This window comes from Sander vitreus, chromosome 2 (genome assembly GCF_031162955.1).
Source record: "Sander vitreus isolate 19-12246 chromosome 2, sanVit1, whole genome shotgun sequence".
In the NCBI taxonomy this organism is placed as follows: Eukaryota; Metazoa; Chordata; class Actinopteri; order Perciformes; family Percidae; genus Sander; species Sander vitreus.
Window position 1 is genome coordinate 19,394,284 of NC_135856.1, and position 21,678 is coordinate 19,415,961.

General features: G+C 40.9%; 1 protein-coding gene across 5 annotated transcripts in view; it reads left to right on the top strand.

Moving 5' to 3' along the window:
• The window catches only part of tbc1d1 (TBC1 (tre-2/USP6, BUB2, cdc16) domain family, member 1), a 57,396-nt gene extending 42,680 nt beyond the window's left edge, over positions 1 to 14,716 (top strand). For all 5 annotated transcript variants that reach the window (XM_078259886.1, XM_078259894.1, XM_078259901.1 and 2 more), the window contains 8 exons: positions 4,613 to 4,774; positions 5,480 to 5,638; positions 7,378 to 7,478; positions 7,651 to 7,794; positions 9,127 to 9,286; positions 10,251 to 10,420; positions 12,591 to 12,767; positions 12,877 to 14,716. In XM_078259886.1, the coding sequence (XP_078116012.1) occupies positions 4,613 to 4,774; positions 5,480 to 5,638; positions 7,378 to 7,478; positions 7,651 to 7,794; positions 9,127 to 9,286; positions 10,251 to 10,420; positions 12,591 to 12,767; positions 12,877 to 13,065 (1,262 nt within the window). In that variant the 3' untranslated portion in view covers positions 13,066 to 14,716. The remainder of the gene's footprint in view (positions 1 to 4,612; positions 4,775 to 5,479; positions 5,639 to 7,377; positions 7,479 to 7,650; positions 7,795 to 9,126; positions 9,287 to 10,250; positions 10,421 to 12,590; positions 12,768 to 12,876) is intronic.
• Positions 14,717 to 21,678: the final 6,962 nt, after the last annotated feature.

Consider the following 21,678-nt stretch of genomic DNA (forward strand, 5'->3'; position numbering starts at 1 on the left):
GCTAACGTTAACGTTACGTCGCTGCTGTAGCGGTCAGCTACTTTTGCGATGTTTAACATTAGCTACATAACGTTAGCAATATATCTTGTGTAGAATCCAGGACTGGCATAGCAGACAGAAGTGTCATGGAGCAGAGACAAACTATTTAGCTAGATGAAGTAAGCTGGTTTGAGATGGGATATGCTCACTTAGCTTCACCGCAGTGAGTGAAGTCGTGTGTGGCCGTGCACTAGAGGTCGAGGGGTGTGGCGATGACATCATCGATACGGACGTATTCGTATTTGCCATCCAAACGAAGCCAAAAGAGAGCTGTTTTCGATTTTTTTCACCCTGAGACCAGGTTTCAAAAAAGTGCGTTTTCAGGCAGTACGTTTACAGAATTCGTTTGGACGGTCGGCCCAAACGATGCAAAACATGTGCGTTTGCATCAAAAAGCATCTCCGTGTGGATGGCCCCTGAGCTTCTGCACAGTAAGGGTGTGCCAAGTGCACCACCTCTTTCCTGACCCAGTTGGCATATGTCAACACACACTTAGCTATGCGCCACACCCTAACTACAGGCAACCCTTTAATTCTCACATACACACACACACACACACACACACACACACACACAACACTTTATTCATCACACAGCTAGAAATAATTGCCTACATAACAGGGTGTGGATGGAGAAAATGTGGGTCAATATTGATGAAAGAAAAACAAGTCCAGGCAGCGAATGCAGACACATGCACTCGCTGCACTCTTACTATACATACTAACATACACATCTACTGTACTTGCCTGTGGCGCTTTCTCGATCGTCTATAGTTCAATTGTGTTTTATGCCTCCCACAGGGTGGGCTCCACCTTTCTATCCGTTTTTGTCTGGGTGGAGCTCAACTCCCTGTCATCTATTCTTTCTGTTTATCTCTCACACTGCTGCCTGTTTTATGGGTCAACTGCGAAAATGTTAGTGTATATGTGTGCCTCCATCAGTGGGTTCGTATCTTCGTCAGCTCCAGGGTGGGGTATCTTATCTGGTTGTGTGTTATCATGGGTGGGTATCATGAGTGTACCGGGGACAGAATGGAATAGAAATGGAGAGTGGGAGGAGAGGTTAGAGAGTGGAGAGATTGAACGCTTGCTGGGCTGAAGCCAATGAGCGGGTCCTGACGAACCACACTCTGCTCCAGACAGCTGATAAGACAGACAACAGAGCCAAGGCCTCGCCAGCAGCATCTATTCTTACTCTGGGTGTGGCAGCTATCTGCTCCGTCCAAGTTTTCTTCTTTTATTGACTAGACTACGCCTTCCAGGTCACTCCCGCTACTTCTCTGTCTTTGATTGCTGAGGCCATGATATACAGCATTTTATTAAGTTTAAGGTATTTTATAATGTGTTTACCCTGGATTTTAGTGTGCATTCTATGCAAAGCACTCTATTTTTTCAAAGCACCAATTTAACATTTTTAATTTGTTCATTAACGCTGTGGTGTTGTTATAATTTCCCCAGTTTACTTTTTGCAAAATGTTGCTGATGAAAATACATGCATTCCCCCTGTTGGCTGCACACCTTTTGCCTCTGTTTCCTGGCTTCAGGGCAGGTTGGATCAGGAAATGGACTGCTGTCTCTTTCCTGTCCCGTAGTGATGATGTCACTCTACCCAGCTCTGCCAGGTTGCAACTGGTCACTCTAGGTGAACACCACACATGAGTGGAAGGAGGGATAAAAGGGAGAGGGAGAGTGTGGTTGATGGATGAGACAAATGTGGAATTGAATGAGAAGAAAGAGTTGAGTGTAGCGAGTAAAGAGAAAGAGCAGAAAAGAAAGGCTGTGGGTTAAGAGATTAGGACGGAAAGAGAGAAAGGGTGTTATCAGAATGAGAGGAGCAGATGAGGGGTACTGGGTGTGCCCTTAACAACTTTGATCACTGTTTTCAACATGTTGCAACAAAATTCACAGTTGTCTTTTAGTTTTGTTTCTAGGCTGTGTTAATCTGAAAGTCACAAATTTGATTGCGCAAACCAAAAATGTCAGGGGAATGTGTTATAATAATAAGTGCCCCTGTTTTTTTGTGTTGGCATGCTAAACTCCGGTTGATTTAGGAGGACTATGGTTAACTGCTCCTCAGATCTCTGCAAGGTAAATCCTTAAGGTAAAAACTTTTGAGCGTACACATGTTCCACCAAAACAAGTTGCTATTTTGCAGAGGCACCGTTGCGCCGCCCATGACGATTGTGATTGGTTTAAAGAAATGCCAATAAACCAGAGCACGTTTTTCTCCCATCACGAAATGTTGTGTGGACCAGCCAGACCTTCTTATGCAGCGCTGTGGAGGAAGGTCTGGCAATGCGAGACTGATTGTTTCTGCTGTCCTAATGTGGTCGAAGACAAAAACAGTAATTGCAGGTTTGCAAAAACAACTCAAAGTTAAAGATGGTGATTAACCAGCAGCTCTGTTCCTGCAGTTATTTTCCACACAGTCCCTGCTGACTATTTAAGGTTTTCTATTTTTTAAGCATGACATGCTTATTTTGATTCATTAATTAATTAAGTCTAAAACAAATTCTGTGAGCATTGTGTCTTTTCTGGTCACTAGATGATGACAGTCTCACCCATGAAATGCATTTGGCCTGACCTGTTTAAAATCCTCTTTATCTAAAAGTTAAGGTTTTATTTAATGAAACATTATTAATGTCTTCTTCTGACCTAAATGACCCAACTCAACTTTTTTTTTTTAGTTGGTCATTAAATTACTTTTTTGGCTGCAGTCACAGCTACATTTACTCCTCCACTCAGTTTTTATTGTTATGACTAGTTTGCCACAACAAAGAGTGTGGAAGTCTATATCAGTAATGTATGAAAGTGCATGAGTGCAGAAACGAAACTAAAAAGACAACGCAAAATGTACTTTGTGAAGAGAGCCACAGGTGTTTCCAGCTACAGTGGCACCTCAGCTCCACACACCACACTAGGCGTGGAGCGGTGCACAGAAGTCACGGTTCGGTTCATACCTCGGTTCAGACGTCACGGTTCGGTACGAATTTGGTACAATGGAGGGACAAGCAAAACAAAAATGCAGAAGGCAGTTTTTTTTTTATTGTTTATGTCTCAGGCTGTACCACCTAGTGTCATATAGTCTCTCCCCTGAGCTAGCTGCAACAGCCTGAAGTGTGTAAAGTAGGGCTGCACAATTAGTTGTTCCCTGCACCGCGCAGCTTAGTTTAGATGTAGACAGTTACAGAGGACAGAGTAACGTGAAGAAAATTCCACAACAGATAGCTAGCAGTCGGTCATAAGTCGTCACGAGGTTTACCAGTTTACCAGTAAACGCAACATTTTGTCCCGTCTGTGTTGTTTTTCAGACAACAGCAGTGACCAGTGCTAGTTTGAGTCTTTTAGTTAATAGCTTTAGCGGCAGACTGTTGTACGTCCCGCTGTTGGAATCCTCTACAGTGAAATACAGTCACACTACACCGTTTAGCTGTCAGCATTTTAGCCGCGTTTAATCCAGTTAGGGACTGTTCGTTATTTATTTAAGGGGCCACCGGAGGAGTTTTGGGACCTTTAGCCAAAAAAGACATGACGTTCCCCTCGCCAGTAAAATAATTTCTATGACCCTCCAAAACAACTTGGAAAAAAGGCATGACCCTCCCCCAGCAATTTATCGATACCTTCTGTACTGGTTTGCACTTGGCAAATATACAGATTCACATTGTTTTTAAACAGCCATGACATACGTGATATATACATACGTTCCACTTCGCCATTTAAACAAAGTGGAATAAACGTATAAAAGTCCAAATCTACACAAAACCCGCAATCAATTAGTAAGCTGACATCAAATGTGGCATTTAGGAAACCTTTATTGCAACCATGGCACGGTAAGATGTCCAGACTAGCAACAGTCATTTTCGTTTTTTGCGTCCTGCTGCTCCCATCGTCAGGCAGGAAATACTTTTTTTTTACTAAAGCAGTATATGAAATCTGATGTATTACCTACCACCATTTAGTTGTTTTGTGTTATTTAAGATATTTATAAAATATATGATCATGTCAGATGTAATTATTCCACTCATTTTTTAAACAATGCAATTATCCGTTTCAGTCACCAGGGGGCAGCTCCCCCTGCCCCACAGCAAACTCATGGGTCAGACCCATCTGGTAGCGAAGGAGGGCCGAGACTAAGAGCTACATGGAAAAATATGCACCAAACAAGCCACTTTGAAATGTTGCTGTTTCATGAATACAAAAGTTGGCAACACTGCCAGTGCTGCTATCTCTGACTAACTAAAACTTTATACATAGGCAGAGCTCGGCTACATACGGCGCGCCAATCAGAGCTTCAGAGCTAAGGTGGGGCTACAGATTAGGTATCCCTAAAGAACCTGCGTATCTAACAGTAGTTCCGCATTACATTAGATAATTTGCACACAAGTTTTATTTATTTTTATACTGTGTATTCTCCATGTAAATTCATGCACCGAACCGTGACGCCTGTACCGTTTCGGTTCAATACGAATACATGAACCGTTCCACCCCTACACCACACACCACAGGACCAAGACAAAGGGCTAAAAGGGGTGTCACATTATTGACGTGTATTGTCTGTGTATTTATGTTCGTAGCCTCAGAAAACGATCTGCAGAACAAGCGCCTGAAGCTGGACTACGAGGAAATCACACCGTGTCTGAAGGATGTCACTCTGGTCTGGGAGAAGATGCTGGGAACTCCTGCAAGGGCAAAGGTCAAGTTTGACACAGAGACCATACACGCTGCTGTTGAACAAGGTACATATTTGGCACCATAAATACATATATCAGTCCTACTTGGAATTATTTGTTCTTTTTTAAAATCACCAGGTATTAGCAAATATTGACCAAAGCTTAATGTATAAAGCTCCAAAACAGAAAATATGTATTGTAACATTCCTCCTTATCATCAGCCATGGCCTTTCTGTTCTGTCCATGTTCTAGTATCCAGCACAGGAAGGTTATCTCCTCTTCTTTCGGCTTCAAACGTAACAGGGGAGATCTAAAGTTCAGAACACACATGCACACAGAAAGGCTACTGGCAGTGGCCAATGAATAGCAGCCTTTCATTTATCTACTAAAGTAGCCTCAAGAGCTAGCTTCTGGGCAAGATTATGACATCACATTAAAATGGTGGTCACACAGATATGTGTTCCTAAGGTCAAGAATGAATCTCCACCCTCAAAGGAAAATACCTTAGAACACTTTATTGGCTAACAAACTCCTCTTTGTCTGTCAGTCAGTCAAAGTACTGACAAGTATTTTTACAGGGTAAGGCTCCTCTGAGTAGACTGAAATTCACCAAGTCATCAGATCCCCTCATTATTAGCATACTGCATGCATGGTTTGCATACTATTTGTAGTATTCTTCACCTAAACAACTGTTTGAGTTCTGTTCAGTTACAACATGTAAACATGTAATTTTACCTTGGTACTACCCCACCCTCTTGTCATTTCTGGCAGGTGTCCCAAGACAACATCGAGGCGAGATCTGGAAGTTTCTGTCTGAACAATACTTACTCAGGCAGACGGTCCCACCCCGACCCCCTGCCAATCACACTCCATACAAAGAGCTGCTGAAACAGCTCACCTCACAGCAACATGCCATCCTCATAGATCTGGGTAACTCAGACACACATAGAAAACATTCATATTCTCTTTAACACATTCTTAGTTGCTTAACTTTAAAGCTATTCTACTGTATAGTAACAGCACTAAAACAAATTAATGTACAGGATACCCTGTGCACAAACACACACATATTCACTCACACATTTTAGATTTTACAGAAAACCTACAGATCTTGAAAAGTCTTTAAAACGTTTAATTCAGTTCCGTTAACAAAAGGCCTTGGAATGTATTAAAAAATGAAAGTGTCCTTTACAAAGTTATAATTATTTTTTGCATGTGGTTGTCGAGAGACAAACTGCTAGCTACAGCAGCTAGGAAGCTCATTGACTCATAATGTGTTAATTTGAGCAAAAACTTACATTAACTAAATTATTAAACTCCATTAGTCCATTACTAGAAATTATTGTTGGGAAGTACTGACAAATATGAGTTTTTTTGTAGACCTTATGGTTCCTACTGGTTTTCCGTCATTCTTTGACAAGTATGATTGTGGAAAAGTTATTAAATTATTTTTTTTAGTATTAAAAAAAGATCTTTAAAAGTCTTTAATTTGGTGAACTCTGCAGAAACCTTGCACAGAGTACATGACAATGACTCAAACCTCATTTTAACGCTTTCACCCTTAAATGTAACCAACACCTCCCACCCAAAAACCCACACACACACACACACACACACAGTACCTACACCCCACCCACATAACACCATATTCACATCCACCCACACATCCATCCCTGTAGTATGTAACCTCCCCTGTTTTTGCTGTTGACCCTGAGTCTTTCATCTGATTATCATGTTATTTACTCTACATCAAATTGGGTGGGGACGGAGGTAACGGCATACACAGTGACACAGTTGCTAACATGGCCAAATATGAAGGTGTGATGTGCTGTAGGATAAAAACACACTGTGTTTATGATACTGAAGCAGCAAAAAGGTTTGCAGATAGAAAATGCAGGGTAATTCAATGTTGTCTACTATAAGTATGTAGTAGTAGTAAAGAGTTAACATAAGTTAGGCAAAAGGAAGAAGGTTAACAATGTAGGCTTGTAAAGTTGAGCACTCCCACACATTACACACACACACACACACACACACACACGCGCACACACACACACGCACACACACACATACAAACTTTCCTTCAGGCAGGGGAGGGGGTCTTGGCATTATGTTCACAAACAGAGCACCTACAGCACATTAAACGCCTACATACTGATCGCCATTGTCTTCTCCAAAGCCTCACTGTCACAGACTGTAAGTCAAGAAGTCAGTCAGTCCCAAACACCCATACCTGCCAATCAGCAGCCCATCCACGTAATGCAGATACATTTTTTTACAGATCCAAGGTCATTATGTTGTCATGCTTGAAAGGCACGTGTCCCATGTCCCCCCTGATAGGCTCCTGAAGGATGGTCTTTGCATAAAGCTGGGTGTTTTCATGAACATGTTTGTAAGCATGGCAACTTGGAATGGGTCTGCACTTGCTCATGCACTGAGCTCCTTTTTACACATCAACAGCAAAGTGTGAAGTCTAGCATCCTCAGGGCAAAACACATGTACACACCCAGATGCTTTGGTCTCTTATAGATAGTTCACTCTTGCCAGGAACTAAAAGTTCAGCTCAGACATCAAATAGATACTTTTTCTGGCGCAGCATTTCATACTAAATATAAACAGTGCAGATGTTTCTGCAATATAGATCATATCACTCTTTTCTTCTGTCACAGGGCGCACTTTTCCAACGCATCCATATTTCCAAGCACAGCTGGGGGCAGGACAGCTGTCTCTGTATAATTTACTGAAAGCCTACTCCCTGCTGGACCCTGAGGTATCATTGGATCATTTTAGTATTCTTTCTTTCACTTTCTTTTTGCGTGTCTCTCTTTCTCCCCCTCCCTTGATGATGGACCAAATGGAACTGTCAACTGCTTTTTAGGCTTAAGCCTTTTCCCCCTACCTTGTCTGTGTAGACGTCAAGTTTGTTAATGTTGTTGTTGCAGGTGGGCTACTGCCAGGGCCTGTCCTTTATTGCTGGAGTGCTGCTGTTACACATGGGGGAAGAAGACGCCTTCAACATGCTCAAATTTCTAATGTATGATGTGGGGCTTCGCAAACAGTACAGGCCTGACATGATAATCCTGCAGGTAAAATGCACACACAACAAACACATACACACACACACATTCAGAGTCTCTTTGTCCCACATATATAGGACACATTTACAGAATCTGTCACTCCCCTCTACATACCTTAATCTTGATATTTTCTCTCTGTTACTCACATACTTAAATTGCATCAAAGAGAGAACTGCAGGTCACTATTTTTTTTATATATGTCCATCCATCAATCAGTCTGTTGATCTCAAATTTCATATTTGAAATGTGATGCATCTCATCACTCCCTTCTGTTTTCAGAATTTCAGAAAACATTTTCATGTTTTAACAAAAAGACACCATTGATTTTGTTGAGATGTTACTAGATTCATACTTGATGCAAGGAGTTACATACACCGACGTGTAGTTATAGTTTTGAGCAGGTCATGCGACACATGCGTACATATCGTGCATAGGCTCCATAGCTCTGCCATAAACCATGTATAAAATAATAAAAGCACATATAGGGCTGTGACGGTATGGAACGTGGCTTCATATGTCAATACTGCCGGTACAGTAAAGGGTGTTACCCTCGAAAAAGCATCGGCAGCTTACTTGCTGTCATTTACGGTCGCGCTGCTTTCTCTCCTTTCCGTTGATTCACAGACAGTTCAGAAAGTTAAAAAAAGGTTTGCCGAGAGCACAGCAGTATAGCAGGACAGTGGTCTAGCAGCAAACAGAGAGCAGAGAGGGCGACTTGGCAGTCCACTAACTTGTTGCTCTCGCTACCAATATAAGCTGCTCTGTTTTAGGCTACAAAAACATGCATGCAGGCTAAAATTCAACCTTTCTGTTTTGTTGGGATTAAGCTATAAGCAGAAGGAAACTCCGCTAGCTGCTAGACTGATGTATGCAGTGTAAGTGTATTGGTAAAACACTGCAGCGGTAATGTGTCCACCTCAGCTGAGAACGGAGAAATGTCTGGCTGAGTCTTTCCCTTCTCTACCATGTACTATATTAAACCGAACGTTAGCTGTAAATTTCACAAGTACTCAAACCTAGACATAATTCATATAAATCAGACACACAAAAGAAATCCCCCATACATTTAATAGACTATCAAAGCTTGTGCAAAGCTGAAGTGACAAGCAACTTAAGTTTTTTTCTTCTTCATAATCTCTTGAATATAGGAAAGAAGACAGTCAGTGATGATAACTAAACAATGATTATTTCATATCACACGACATATGCACTCCTGTAACTTTCACCAGCAAAAATATTGCGGTGATGCGGTTATCGTCACAGCCCTAAGCACATGTACTCTTCACCACATGCTCCCAGTCAGACCAACATAAACAATCTCTGGTATGTTGTTCATGTCAGATTCAGATGTACCAGTTGTCGCGGCTGCTCCACGACTACCACCGGGATCTTTACAGCCACCTAGAGCAGCAGGAGATTGGACCCAGCCTATACGCCACCCCCTGGTTTCTCACCGCCTTTGCCTCACACTTCCCTCTCGGCTTTGTGGCCAGAGTCTTCGGTAAGCTTTGGGAGCTGCGTATGTATCTACACTCATACCTTGTTCTACTCGGCCGCCACACTGTTTGTAGATGTAGGACAGAAGCAGGATGTTGGGGAGGATTGTCTCCACTTCCCAGTCAACTTTTCTAATTAGATCTTGAACCAAAAGTGATGGAAGGGGGAGTGTTGGAGTAGGATAAAAAAGCAAGAGGAAATACAGGTTGTAGAAAGTACAACACAAGGAATCTAATCATTTTGGCAGTGAGGCAAAGAAGATGGGAGTGGCATTTTATATTGTTAACGTATAACTGAAATTTTATGATAATGATTCTTTGGAATAAAGTCTCTAACAGTGAGGCATGTACAAACAGACACATTTGAGATTTAATCTTTCTTTACCAGGTACAGGCTATTGTTTTCCTCTTTTATCATTTGTGTAAATACCATCACACCCACAGCCTTTTGATATATGTCTTTCCTCATTCCTTGTTTTCTTGCCTAATTTCTTACATGGTGCTCAGTCAGTCAACAACACATGGCTCCTCGTGCTTATCTGAGCATAACGCTGTGTGTGTGTGTGTGTGTGTGTGTGTGTGTGTGTGTGTGTGTGTGTGGGCATCATCATATCATCATACAGTATGTGGGGCTCCACAACGGCGCTCCCATTCCTTTATCTGTTGTATGATCTCATGCAGTCCTGCCAAACCCTAACCCCACCTTAATACATTCAAAGCATGCACAAAAATACACACACCTACTCTGTCTCTGGCCTATATTTATGTTTGCTTAAACCTTTTTGTTGACGTCAAAGCATCTTTCATTTAAAAAAACTCTTTAAGTCACCAATCAATACAGTAAGCTGTGCTGTATCATTATTTATTTTGCTGTTGCATAATTTAAAAAAAGCTGTCATGTCAGGGCCTAACCGATTATTTTGACTTTCTTCTTTTGTAACCTTTTGACTCCTCTTTGTCTTCTGTCAGATATGTTGTTCCTGCAGGGGTCAGAGGTCATCTTTAAGGTGGCCTTGAGCCTGCTGGGGAGCCACAAGCCTCTGATCCTGCAGCATGAGAACCTGGAGTCCATAGTGGACTTCATCAAGACCACACTGCCCAACCTGGGCCTGGTGCAGATGGAGAAAACCATCAACCAGGTTAGAATAAGAAACAGTCAGTAATGTGTAACTTCCCCTTTAATCACTGGACTGCCTAACTGGAATACAATACAAAGTTTGTATGGACCTGATGTTATTTATTGTCATTTTGGGGATTATAGTAAAATGTTTGAATGCATTACCTCCTATTGTTGGTAATATACTGGGAAAGCAAGCATAATTAATCGAGCAATTGCTAAAGAATAAGTCTGGCACTATTATTATATTTTTCATATTGTCACCAACTCCCATGAAAATACCAAAACCAGCAATGTGTTAGTTTGTTAATACTTTTAAATGGGTTTGTCAATATATATATATATATATATATATATATATATATATATATATAATTTCATTTTTTAAGAAATGCTACTTCATTTCCTAAAACTGCAATTGCAGTTTTAGACAAATATTACTGAAACAGGAGTAAATGGTGGATTTGTTGGGGACTGTTTTCAGCCAAAGATTAAAGGGATAGTCCAGTGATTTAGTAGTGCACTTCCATAAAGTCAGGGGATTAACCGATTAAAAAGAGAATGAGCAGCGTAGACTGAATTATATACTGACTTTTAGTCTGACCGACAATATCGTCAGACTTATCATTTAGCTCAACATTCACATGCAGCAGCAATTTTCCCACTGCTGTCAACCTTTGGGAGGTTGAATGAATTTGCATTGTTTTGGTAACTAGTGGATCAGTGACCTGACTCTTGAATCTCGTATGTCTTTGTGTAAATATGCGATGTTACTAAATGTTCTCGGTGAACTATTAAACTTCCCTCGGTTCACTAAACAGATGTGTTTCCTCTTAAGATCCGATTTTACAGCTCATGGCAGTGATAAAAAGACAATATAATTGCTTTATGACAAAAAAAATGGAAAATGATATTCCGCCTGAGTGACAGATGATAATAATGTGAACCACACCCTCTCTTTTAACAGTAATAATGGCAGCTGATGGGTGGAGTGTCAGTGGAGTAATCTAAGCTTTACCTCATGCGTCAGTGTTTGTGGTTAAAAAAAACAAAAAACAGGAAAACTACCATATGTCAATAACATCAGGAACACATGTTGAATGACTCAGTCATCATCAGACTTGTGTAAACTTGTTTTTGAGTCAGTTTCATAAAGTAAATTGATTGTCAAGATGGAACATTTACCATCATTGTTTACAGTAACATAAGTTGTCAAGGGTCTTGAGATGGGAAGAGCTGACATAAGTTTTTGATGCATCAAAGAGATGTTATTAAACTACTCTATAGTTTAGAAAGTATGCATTTACCATAGTATTTGCATAAAATAGTAAAAGGTGTTGAGTCATGCTCTAGCTTGCCAGTATTTCACCTCAGGTGCCAATTATTCATGTCAGGTTGTCTCTAGGTTTCACATTAATAAAAAACAAGTATTGTACTAGGATGTTTGGAGCTATACTATATGCCAGGGGTTTTCAAACTGGGTGAATGTGAGCCTCCCCTTAGAGTAGGTAAGGACAGCCGAGCCCCCCTTCCCCAAAATCCCGTCCGCCTGCCCTAACCCACACACGCCTCTGCAGTAAATGCCATCTTTTGTGTGTTTGATGAGTTTTCAAAACAACTGATAAAATGTAAATATTTTTAATATTGTATTTGAAGAGATTTTATTTCCACAACTTTTTAAAAAGTGCATTCATAAACGTGCCTGGCAATCCAAAGGCCAAGGTTTTGTTTCCAGATCTGTGTGGTGACTTATGATGTGGGGGATCTGGGGGTCCTCCCCCGGAAAAATTTGAGCATTAAACACTTCATTCCATGCATTCTGGTGAATTTTTATGCCCTTATTTCTACCGTTTTCTAAATTAATATGATGGAAATATCTTTATGTAAAACCGCTGCTATATGCAATACATGTCTCCGCTGTTTATTTTGTAATATGCAATTTTGTTCATATTTAGAAAACAATGGTTCGGTTGTTGCTCAATTTAACGATTATAAATCCAAAGGATGTGTTATACAATCATCAATCTGTAAGTGAAAAACAGGAAAAGTTAACATTAAGTTAAGTTAAAATGAGGCAGGGAAAAAAAGCCTTGGTTTTCTAAAGTATATTACATTTTCTCTAAATGTAAGGCGTTAATTAGGTAATTTTTATATTGTTACTGCACATTGTAAACACTTTCTGTGTTCATTAGGTTTGTCAGATGGACATGTCCAAGCAGCTCCAGGCCTACGAGGTGGAGTACCATGTCCTGCAGGATGAGTTGCTGGACACGCCCCCGACCCTCAACCAACAACAGCGAGCCGCACAGCTGGAGAGGACCAATCAGAGCCTCCGACAGCAAAACCTTGACCTGCTTGAGGAGCTACAGGTACACATGCGCGTGTGCGCACACACACGCACACACACACACACACACACAAATAAAGGCGAGTTATCTTCTATTTTAATATAATTTTTCAACCATCACTCTCCCTCAGGTGTCGCACGCTCGTGTCTGCAGCCTGGAGAGCCGAGTGGATGCTTTGGCCCAGTCGGAGGCCCAGATGAGGGAGCAAGTTTCGGCACTGGAGGAGGAGAAGACGCAGTTGTTTAGCACCGTCACACGCCTCCAGGACCTCCTCACCAGCCTCGGCATACACACCACCCCTGATGGACACACACTCTGAAAGACACAGTCACAGCGACCACAAAGATGGAAGACAGAGAGGGGTTGGCGAGCAGGACTGTTGGCTCCCTTCCCCACTCTTTGGTTCTTCCAGAGGGTTCATAACTACACATACATTTTTCCGAATGTTAAGGTCGCCTAGACGAGGAATCGTTTGTGGAAGGCCCAGGAAGAGAAGGTCGAGTGAGATGTTAAAATGACTCCCTACCTCGACCTTTATCCTCTTCCCAGCTCCAGAATGTTTTAATAAAAAGAGGAAATCCTAAGGTAGTTGGACCTAAAACAGAGAGGAGAAGGATGGAAATGTAACAAAAATGAGGATTCAAAAAAAACTAAAAGAGAAAGAAAAATAAAGGATGGCACCCTTGAATATTATCCCAAAAAGCACAACTGCCCACTTCCCGCTCTTTAACAAATATAAAAAGAAAATGTGATTTTGAACAACAATCCCCAAAGGTAGCACTGTCCCACTGGGCCCCTAATGTAAAAACAAAACAGTTACATTTGCCCCTGTACTTATATGTATGTTTGTGTCTTTGAATGTCTGTGAGTGTCTTCACTCATGTGTTTTATGCTCTTGTGTTGGATGCAACAAGGCTAAAATAGCCAAAGAATGTCATCAATATAAAACAAGCGTGAACAAAGAATCAGATCCTGAAACAACATGTTATGGATCACACTTACACATAACAAGTAAGTAATACAAAGATGAAATGTTTCCAAAGAAAAAATAGGAGAGGTGCAAGAAGAAAGTGAGATGAAGGGACGGGTGAAGTGTTTTTTGTTTTCTTTTTCTATTATATAAGCTAAATGATGTCAGATAGATCTTAAATGGTGGTGCTCATATTCAGAGGTCAAATGGGAACTATTTTTGATATCTCCTCCGTATTTCTAGGCTTCCATAGTTTCCTGATCCTGTACACTTTCAACTTTAGTTGCTGTAGCTCGCAGGAAGAGTAACACAATAAATCCAGTCCATTTCACATCCTGTTTTTTCCCCTTTGAATACACGTCGATCCGTCTGTGTAGAAAGGGAAATAGATGCAGTTTAAGCAGAAAACTTTAGCTGTGGGGTGACCTCTAGCTCACCCAGTAAGAGCGTGCGCCCCATGTAGGCTGAGGCCTTTGCAGCGGCTCGGATTCGAATCTGACCTGCAGCCCTTTGCTGCGCGTCATCCCCCATCTCTCTCCCACCTTTCCTGTCTATCCACTGTCACTCTAAAATAAAGGGAAAAAGCCGCAAAAAAAAAATCATCTTTAAAAAAAGAACACTTTAGCTGTGCTTTTCTAGTGACGGGAAGTACAGAATGCTACAGATCAATTCATTTAAAGTACTTCAAAACACACTTCTCTCTGAAACTTCAAACAGGAAACCTCTGCTGTTGAGACAATCTGTCAGCTATGAGTCATTTACTGTATTCAACACTGAATTCCTTCAATCTGAGATGCAGCTTGGTGTGTTTGGATGCGAGTCTCTAAATGTGTGTCTGTGTGCTTGTGCACTTCACTGATGGCAACAAATCTGTTGATTTACACTGTAAAGATATTTTTGCTTTTACTCCTGACTCTCCTTGCACATGTATTTTGTTTTAATTGATTATTGATATTATTGTTATCCTGTACTTTAAAATACATTTCATATCCTTTCAGCACTTCTGTGTTCTGTCACACTTTGGTGTGTGTGTGTGTGTGTGTGTGTGTGTGTGTGTGTGTGTGTGTGTGTGTGTGTGTGTGTGTGTGTGTGTGTGTGTGCGCGTGCGTGCGTGCGTGTTTACCTGCATACAGTTTGGACCCATGTGTGTCAGGCTGTTAAAGACGGTGTAGATTGTGCCACCCCCTGTCTACAACACACCAGTCACTTTGAATGCCACAGGCTTAATATAAGGTTATGGGAATATACAATACACAGTATTTAAAACAGACATGCATTTGTTTCCAAGAGCTCCTCCTGAAGTTGAGGAATAGGCATGTTGGGGCAAGTTGTGGCTCTGTTTATATCTATGTATGTGGGTTTGTACACAACAGAAAAAAAGAAGTATGTGATTACACACAGATACCAGCAAGATTCTTTTCTCACATTCCTAAACCTGTTTGAGGACCTCTGAGTGCATCCATTAGTCAACCAGCTGATCAAGGTGGAGCCGCCTGTAAATCAGGATGTTTCTTTGTGATCACATAATCATAACTAACCAAAGTAACTATGATGAAGGCCATTATATTGTATACAGTTTACAGTGCTGGTAAATCAACCAGCTTGTATTTTTAAACATTAAAGTGGTGACATTTACAAAGACAAAAGTTTCCACACAGTTGCTGTAAGAGGTTATCTCTGAACAAGAGCAATTGGGTTAAAGCCTCTCTATTGGCTAATTTCCACCCTGCTGTATCCCAATTCTATACTCCATACTTATCTTTATAGTTAAGTGTTTTTTTGGTCTGGGGTCTTGAACTGTGATCTCATAGAGGATCCTAGTGGCCTGAGGGTAGAAGCTCTTCCTGAGTATCTTCCTGGTGTATCCGGTGCCTTCTTCACGACCTCAACAGAGAGAAAAAGCTGCCAGGGTGGTTGGGATCTTTAATGATTCTCCTAGAATTTTCTTGCAGCACCTGGTGTAAATATCCTTTAGGCAGGGTAGGGCACTGCCTATTTTAAGTTCAGCTGAAGTCCACTCTTTGCAGGGCCTTGCAGTCCTGTTCGGTGATATTTCTGTACCAGGCAGTGAGGTTCCCCATTAGGACGTTCTCGATGATGCAGGATTAGAAATTCCTCAGTATTTGAGGGGATACCTGGAATTTCCTAAGACGTCTGAGGTGAAACCGTCTCTGCCTTGCTTCTCTCCCCACTGAGTCAGTACAGTATGCAGCACCCAGGTCAGACCCTCGGTGATGTGGATACCAAGGTACTTAAAGCTGTTCACACTCTTCGCGAGGACCTGTTGATATTAAGAGGGGTGTAGTTCCTTCCCTGCTTATTCCCTATCATCGCTTTAGTCCTGCTGACATTAATGAGTAGGTTACTGTCCTGGCACCAGCAGGTCAGGTACTTATTTCAGGTAGGCCTTGTCATTGTTGTCTGTGATCAGGCCCACCACAGTTATGTCGTCAGCAAACTTGATTATGGTGTTGGAGTCGGTAGTGGCTACACAGTCGTGTGTGTACAGGGAGTACAGCAGCGGACTCAAAACACAGCCGTGGGGTTTTAAGGGTAAGGGTGGAAGAGGCGTGTCTGTGGAATTATTTAACTGTAGTTTTGGGTACAGTTGATTCTGTTGTTTTACTAATTAAATCCACCATAGTTAATCCATTGATGTCATCGGTGACGTCGACCGTGATACCCTGATACGTGCTCCAGGCTGCATCATGTAGTGCAGACTGTATGGCGTCCTCTGATTGGCCTGACAATTTTCTGACCTCTCAAGTCACTTGGGGCATGTGTCGTAGTACAGTATGCATTGCATTGTGGGACAAAAGTGTCCATTTAACAACATATTCAAAAACCAAGTGTTGCACATTTGTTGTCTGCATATCTACTGTCACAATCAAATAAAGGCAAAAGTAATACAAAAAAATGTTATGTTAGCTACTGACTCTCTGACTGCTCCAGAAATGTTTTACTCTATAATTGACATTTAACCTGCCCTGCTCTGCCCTATGGATGAGAGCAAAATGAAAGACTTTGCCTACAGGGATCAACAAAATAATTACATTGTTATTAACCATAAACCATAATCCAAGCTGTCAGTGAACTCTTGCACAGATCACTCTGCTTAAAGACAACTAAAGCCTTGATCCAAACAAAACACTCCTGCTGAATAGAGATTTCCATGAAGCAGCAACAAAAGGAGTCAAGTTCTTTACATAACACCCAAAAGACCAACACGACCTCCTCTACTAATGAGAATAAACTGCATGACTGCTTGATATGTGGCTACACCCTGCAGATCACAGCCATCACTGGCTTTATGGAGGCTTGATTCAGCTAATCTGTGATGATCTCTTAGATGCTTATGTGGATTTCTTTTTTAAACTACATAACCCTCTTTGATGGAGCAGCCCTGCCCTTCTCGTGTGTGCCTTTGTGAAAGACTCTGAACACCCACACAGGTGATTTAGGTTATTGTGGCTGATTAGACTCTGCTCATATTGAAGTAGGGTCTGAACTTAGAAGGGTATTAGGTCACAAATCTTTTTTTACCAATAAAAATGATGGTGTCATTTTCCCACCTAACAGGGGCAACAAGGCTAACAAGAGGTTAAGGGAGATGTCAATCAATCTGTCTATACACACCCACACAGTACTGGGAAGAGGTCTAATCGGCTAGGTTAAATGAAAACACCTGTGTGGGTGTTCAGGGACTTTAAAGCCTCAGTTATCATGCAGTGTAAAATGTGTGTGTGTGTGTGTGTGTGTGTGTGTGTGTGTGTGTGTGTGTGTGTGTGTGTGTGTGTGTGTGTGTGTGTGTGTCTGCACCTGCACCTGCTGTATCAGAGCTCCTACTGTACAGGTTGAAAGGGCACAAATATCTTGTCTATTCTTCTCACATGACTGGTTAACACTCGGCATCTGTGGAAAGATTTTCTTAATTCTCTGGTTGAGTGAACCAAGAGGGAACAGGATCACCCGTAGTCTAGAGTGCACTGTGTGTAAACAGAGCGTATGTGTATAGTACAGTGTGTGGGTCTACAGTATGTGTGTGTGTGTTTATGTGTCTCTCTCTGCCAGGCCAAGCAGACTGCCATGGGTTAGGCCACTGCCCGAAGTTTTGTTTTATTTGACTTGGCATCTGTTTACCCTTCAACACTTCACCTCAGGCCTGCCCTGCCCTGCACCGAGCTGTACAACATGCCTGTAACCTCCTACAACCATGATCCAACACTCTGAGTCAGACTGAGTAATGGAATTTCAAGCTGGTGATGTGATAATTACATATTGATTATAAATAAGTAGTTTGAGGGCATATATATCAGAGGTTATCGCACACCATTGCAGCAGGTACACTACAGCGAGCACAATTCCTAGTTTTGTAAAGAGGAGAAAAAAAAACAAGATGGCTGTAGCTGATTTGAAACTTTCTGTTGAAACGGAGTGGGGGTGGGGATGGTCCGGTTTGAGAAAGGCCCCCCCCCATCGCTGCACGCTGTAGTCTGTTTACATTTGTCCATCGCTCAGTGCTACATCATATTTTGTTCCTCAGATTGGTTGTAGGTATATCCAATCGTGTCCAGAGGCATTTTGGTCTACAACTAAATTGAAAATGAACTGAGTTCCAGTCCAGACTAACTCACATTTGTGATTTGGTCTGGTGATGTCAGGCTAGCATTCATCCTCTGGGAAACATAAATGAATTTACCAAATTGCATGGCAATCCATCCTATAGTTGTTGAGATATTTCAGTCTGGAACACAGTGGTGGACCGACTGACAGACATCCCCAGAGCTATGCTGCTAGCAGGATGTCTCTATCAGCTCACCTTTACACACCAAGGAACTATTTTATGTGGTGTATATAAAGTAATTCAGGTGGGTGTAATCATGAATGATGCAGTGTTTAAAGACACGTAAGAGCACATTAAGCGCTGAGATGAGAGTGCACTGGTTAGTACAAAAGGTCGAACAGTGTCAGTAACAGCTCATAAAGCACTACTGCTGCACTAAATCTTGATGAGCAGCTACTTTACCTGAAGCACCAGGATAATTCAGAGTGATGGAGGCCATAAAGTAAAGTCAGCTCCTGATTATACTGGACCTGCCCTTTTCACTGTACTTTCATTCTGACATCAGGCGTAGCTGTTGATTCTTTAAAATAAGAATGAATAAATGTATGTTTTGATAACAGTAGTGATTTTACAGCAAAATTAAGAAAGCTTTTTTTAGGGTTATCAATCTTGGGGAAAACCTTTACTCTACAGGTACTGCATTTCATATTAGAAACACTAGTAAACGGTAGAAGCTGCAGTGTACATTAGGTGTCTTTTGTATCTTTTTTTGTCTGTTCCATCCACAAATGAAATAAGAAATGCTGAAAACAAGTTAAAGCCTGGAATTTAAAGTATCTGCAATGTTGTTATTAGCATTATAACTAAATTATTTCTGTTTGATGGACGATGTTGATGAAACCTCCATCACCATAAACACCCATACTGTATATCTATATTTGCACTCAAGCAGTACAAAATCATATTTGTTTTAACTGACACATTTTTAAATACAGAAAAATTGCACAGCCCACCTAGACACCAGCCCAATATACGCTTGACATGAAATACTTATTTTTTTAGCTTTGAATTTTGATTCTTCGTATTTCTTATTTTACACTCAAATTCTAATTAATATTTTGTATTGCACACCATTTTTCTTACTGTCAGAGTTTGTCACTGTGCATTTCATTGCACATGAGCCTGTGGCAAATGAAACATTTGATTCTCAAACTCCCACTTTACATTAGTCCTTTGTTTTGTTAAGCATGTACAAGCCTCTCCTGTCACATTTGTTTTCCAGAAAAAAAATTTAAATTGTTTCCTTTTAAAGATCCAATCAGTTTCACACAAATTCTGTTCAAGATTTAGATTTATTTGACCGACACACCCTGTGTGGGATGTGTCAGTCAGCTATATTAGCTACTAGCTACTGATTATAAAGAGAAAAAACTGATATTTTTCAAAGAAACGTCAACGTCTTGGCAAGGAAATTGCACATATATCCCATTGTTTCAACATACCAAGCAGACATTGCAGCTCCCCATGTCTAAACTGCTAGTTAAGTTGCCTAAGGATGTGTTCAGTGGTTGATAACACTAACTGTATTCTGACTAATTCACTTACATTGTGTTTGTGTGTGCATGCGTGCATGCATGCATGCGTGTGTGTGTGCATTTGTATGACATATATGTGTTAAGTGTTATTTGCTTGACACATCACAATTTATGCAAATTAAAGAAAACACTCCCTTCTGTATATTTCTCCTTCTTCTTATATGATCAACAGAAACAGCACTCCTGTCAATTCCTCATGTGGTGTTTGAAACCATAAAAGTGACAAACTGCTGTGAAAATAAACACAATTAAGCATTTTGTAAACATAAGAACAAAGGGTTTTTCTATTGATTTCCCCATTTGTAATTTGTCCTGCATGTCATGTTGGTTTGAAGGTAAAACAGTCAGTGAGTGTTTAAAATGGTAAACAGTGTTATAAATCAAATATGTGACGATAAAAGTTTGTTTGAGGTTACAGTAGGCAGCTGGCATTTTAAAAGAATGATTTATGACTGCTGATATCTGAGCTGAATAACACTAACGAATTCAAAGGTCAATAAAATATGATCATCTGTATTGGGCCAAACCCTCAATAATACAATACAGATTAGTTATTATTGCCAATACGTGATAGCATAGGAAATGCATCAATCTGCTGTTACTTTAATCACCATGGACACGTGTTTGGGCAGCAGTTATGAAAAATTTGAAAGGTAAAAATGTAGCTTGACCAAATCATGACCAATTTGTAATTCCTAAGCTAGATCCGTTTCCTTCTGGCTGTCTTCTTAGGGAAATGAGTCTGTGAGTTGATACTGTGTGTTTTGTTTTATGTTTTAGGTATGTTGTTTGAAACACTGTATTGCTGCTATCTTGGCCAGGACTCCCTTGAAAAGGAGATTTTGTCATCTCAATGGGACTTACCTGGTTAAATAAAGGTAATAAACCTTTATTTAATGTAAGTAATAATAATATAATAATAATAATGTAATCACAAGCTCCACGTATATTAGTGTGTAATGAAAAGGTACCCAGTATTTACAAAAAAGAATAATAAATAGAGGATGATTTATTCTCCTTTCCTCTAAAATGGCCCATTGTCACTCCCTAGTTTCCACATAGTCTTTTTCTTACATTTAAGAATCAGTAGTAACTGGTAAGTATTGTATTGGTATCTAATTAAATAACAACAACAACAAAATTACACTGTACATTTGTATCACCATATTTCCCAATCTAACTTGGTAGAGGTATGAAGTGGCGTAAAATTAAAATAGCCTACTCAAGTAAAGTACAAGTACTTCATTTAGTGAGTAGTAATTTAGGACATATGAGCACAGTGAGCTGCAGAGCCTCTAGCAGTGACCTCAGAGTGAAAGAGGCCCAGATTATGAAAGAGGCAGATTGTAGTCGTCCTGCTGAGTCACAAACTGCTAACATGGACCAGCAGGCTGAGCAAAGACAAGACGTCCTCACTGGAAAACTGGGAAGGATGATGTTACAGGATTTTGTGTGTGTGTGTGTGTGTGTGTGTGTGTGTGTGTGTGTGTGTGTGTGTGTGTGTGTGTGTGTGTGTGTGTGTGTGTGCGTGTGCGTGTGTCATTGTATGTGTGTAAGGGTGTTTCTGTTTGTTGTAGAAGGTCAGGCGCCGCAGTTTGGGTGTGACCACCGCTGTCCTGTCAGCACATCGAGTGTCCACAAAACCCCTCCCTTTACCCCCTGCTCTCTCTCATTCTTCCTCCCCTCTCTCACCCTTTTTCTTCCTTCCTTCCTCAGAGCGAGGGTGTAACCAAGACTCTACTTGTCAGTTACTCTGATCTGTAAAAGGAGAGGGGGGTCTCTGTGTGTGTGTGTGTGTGTGTG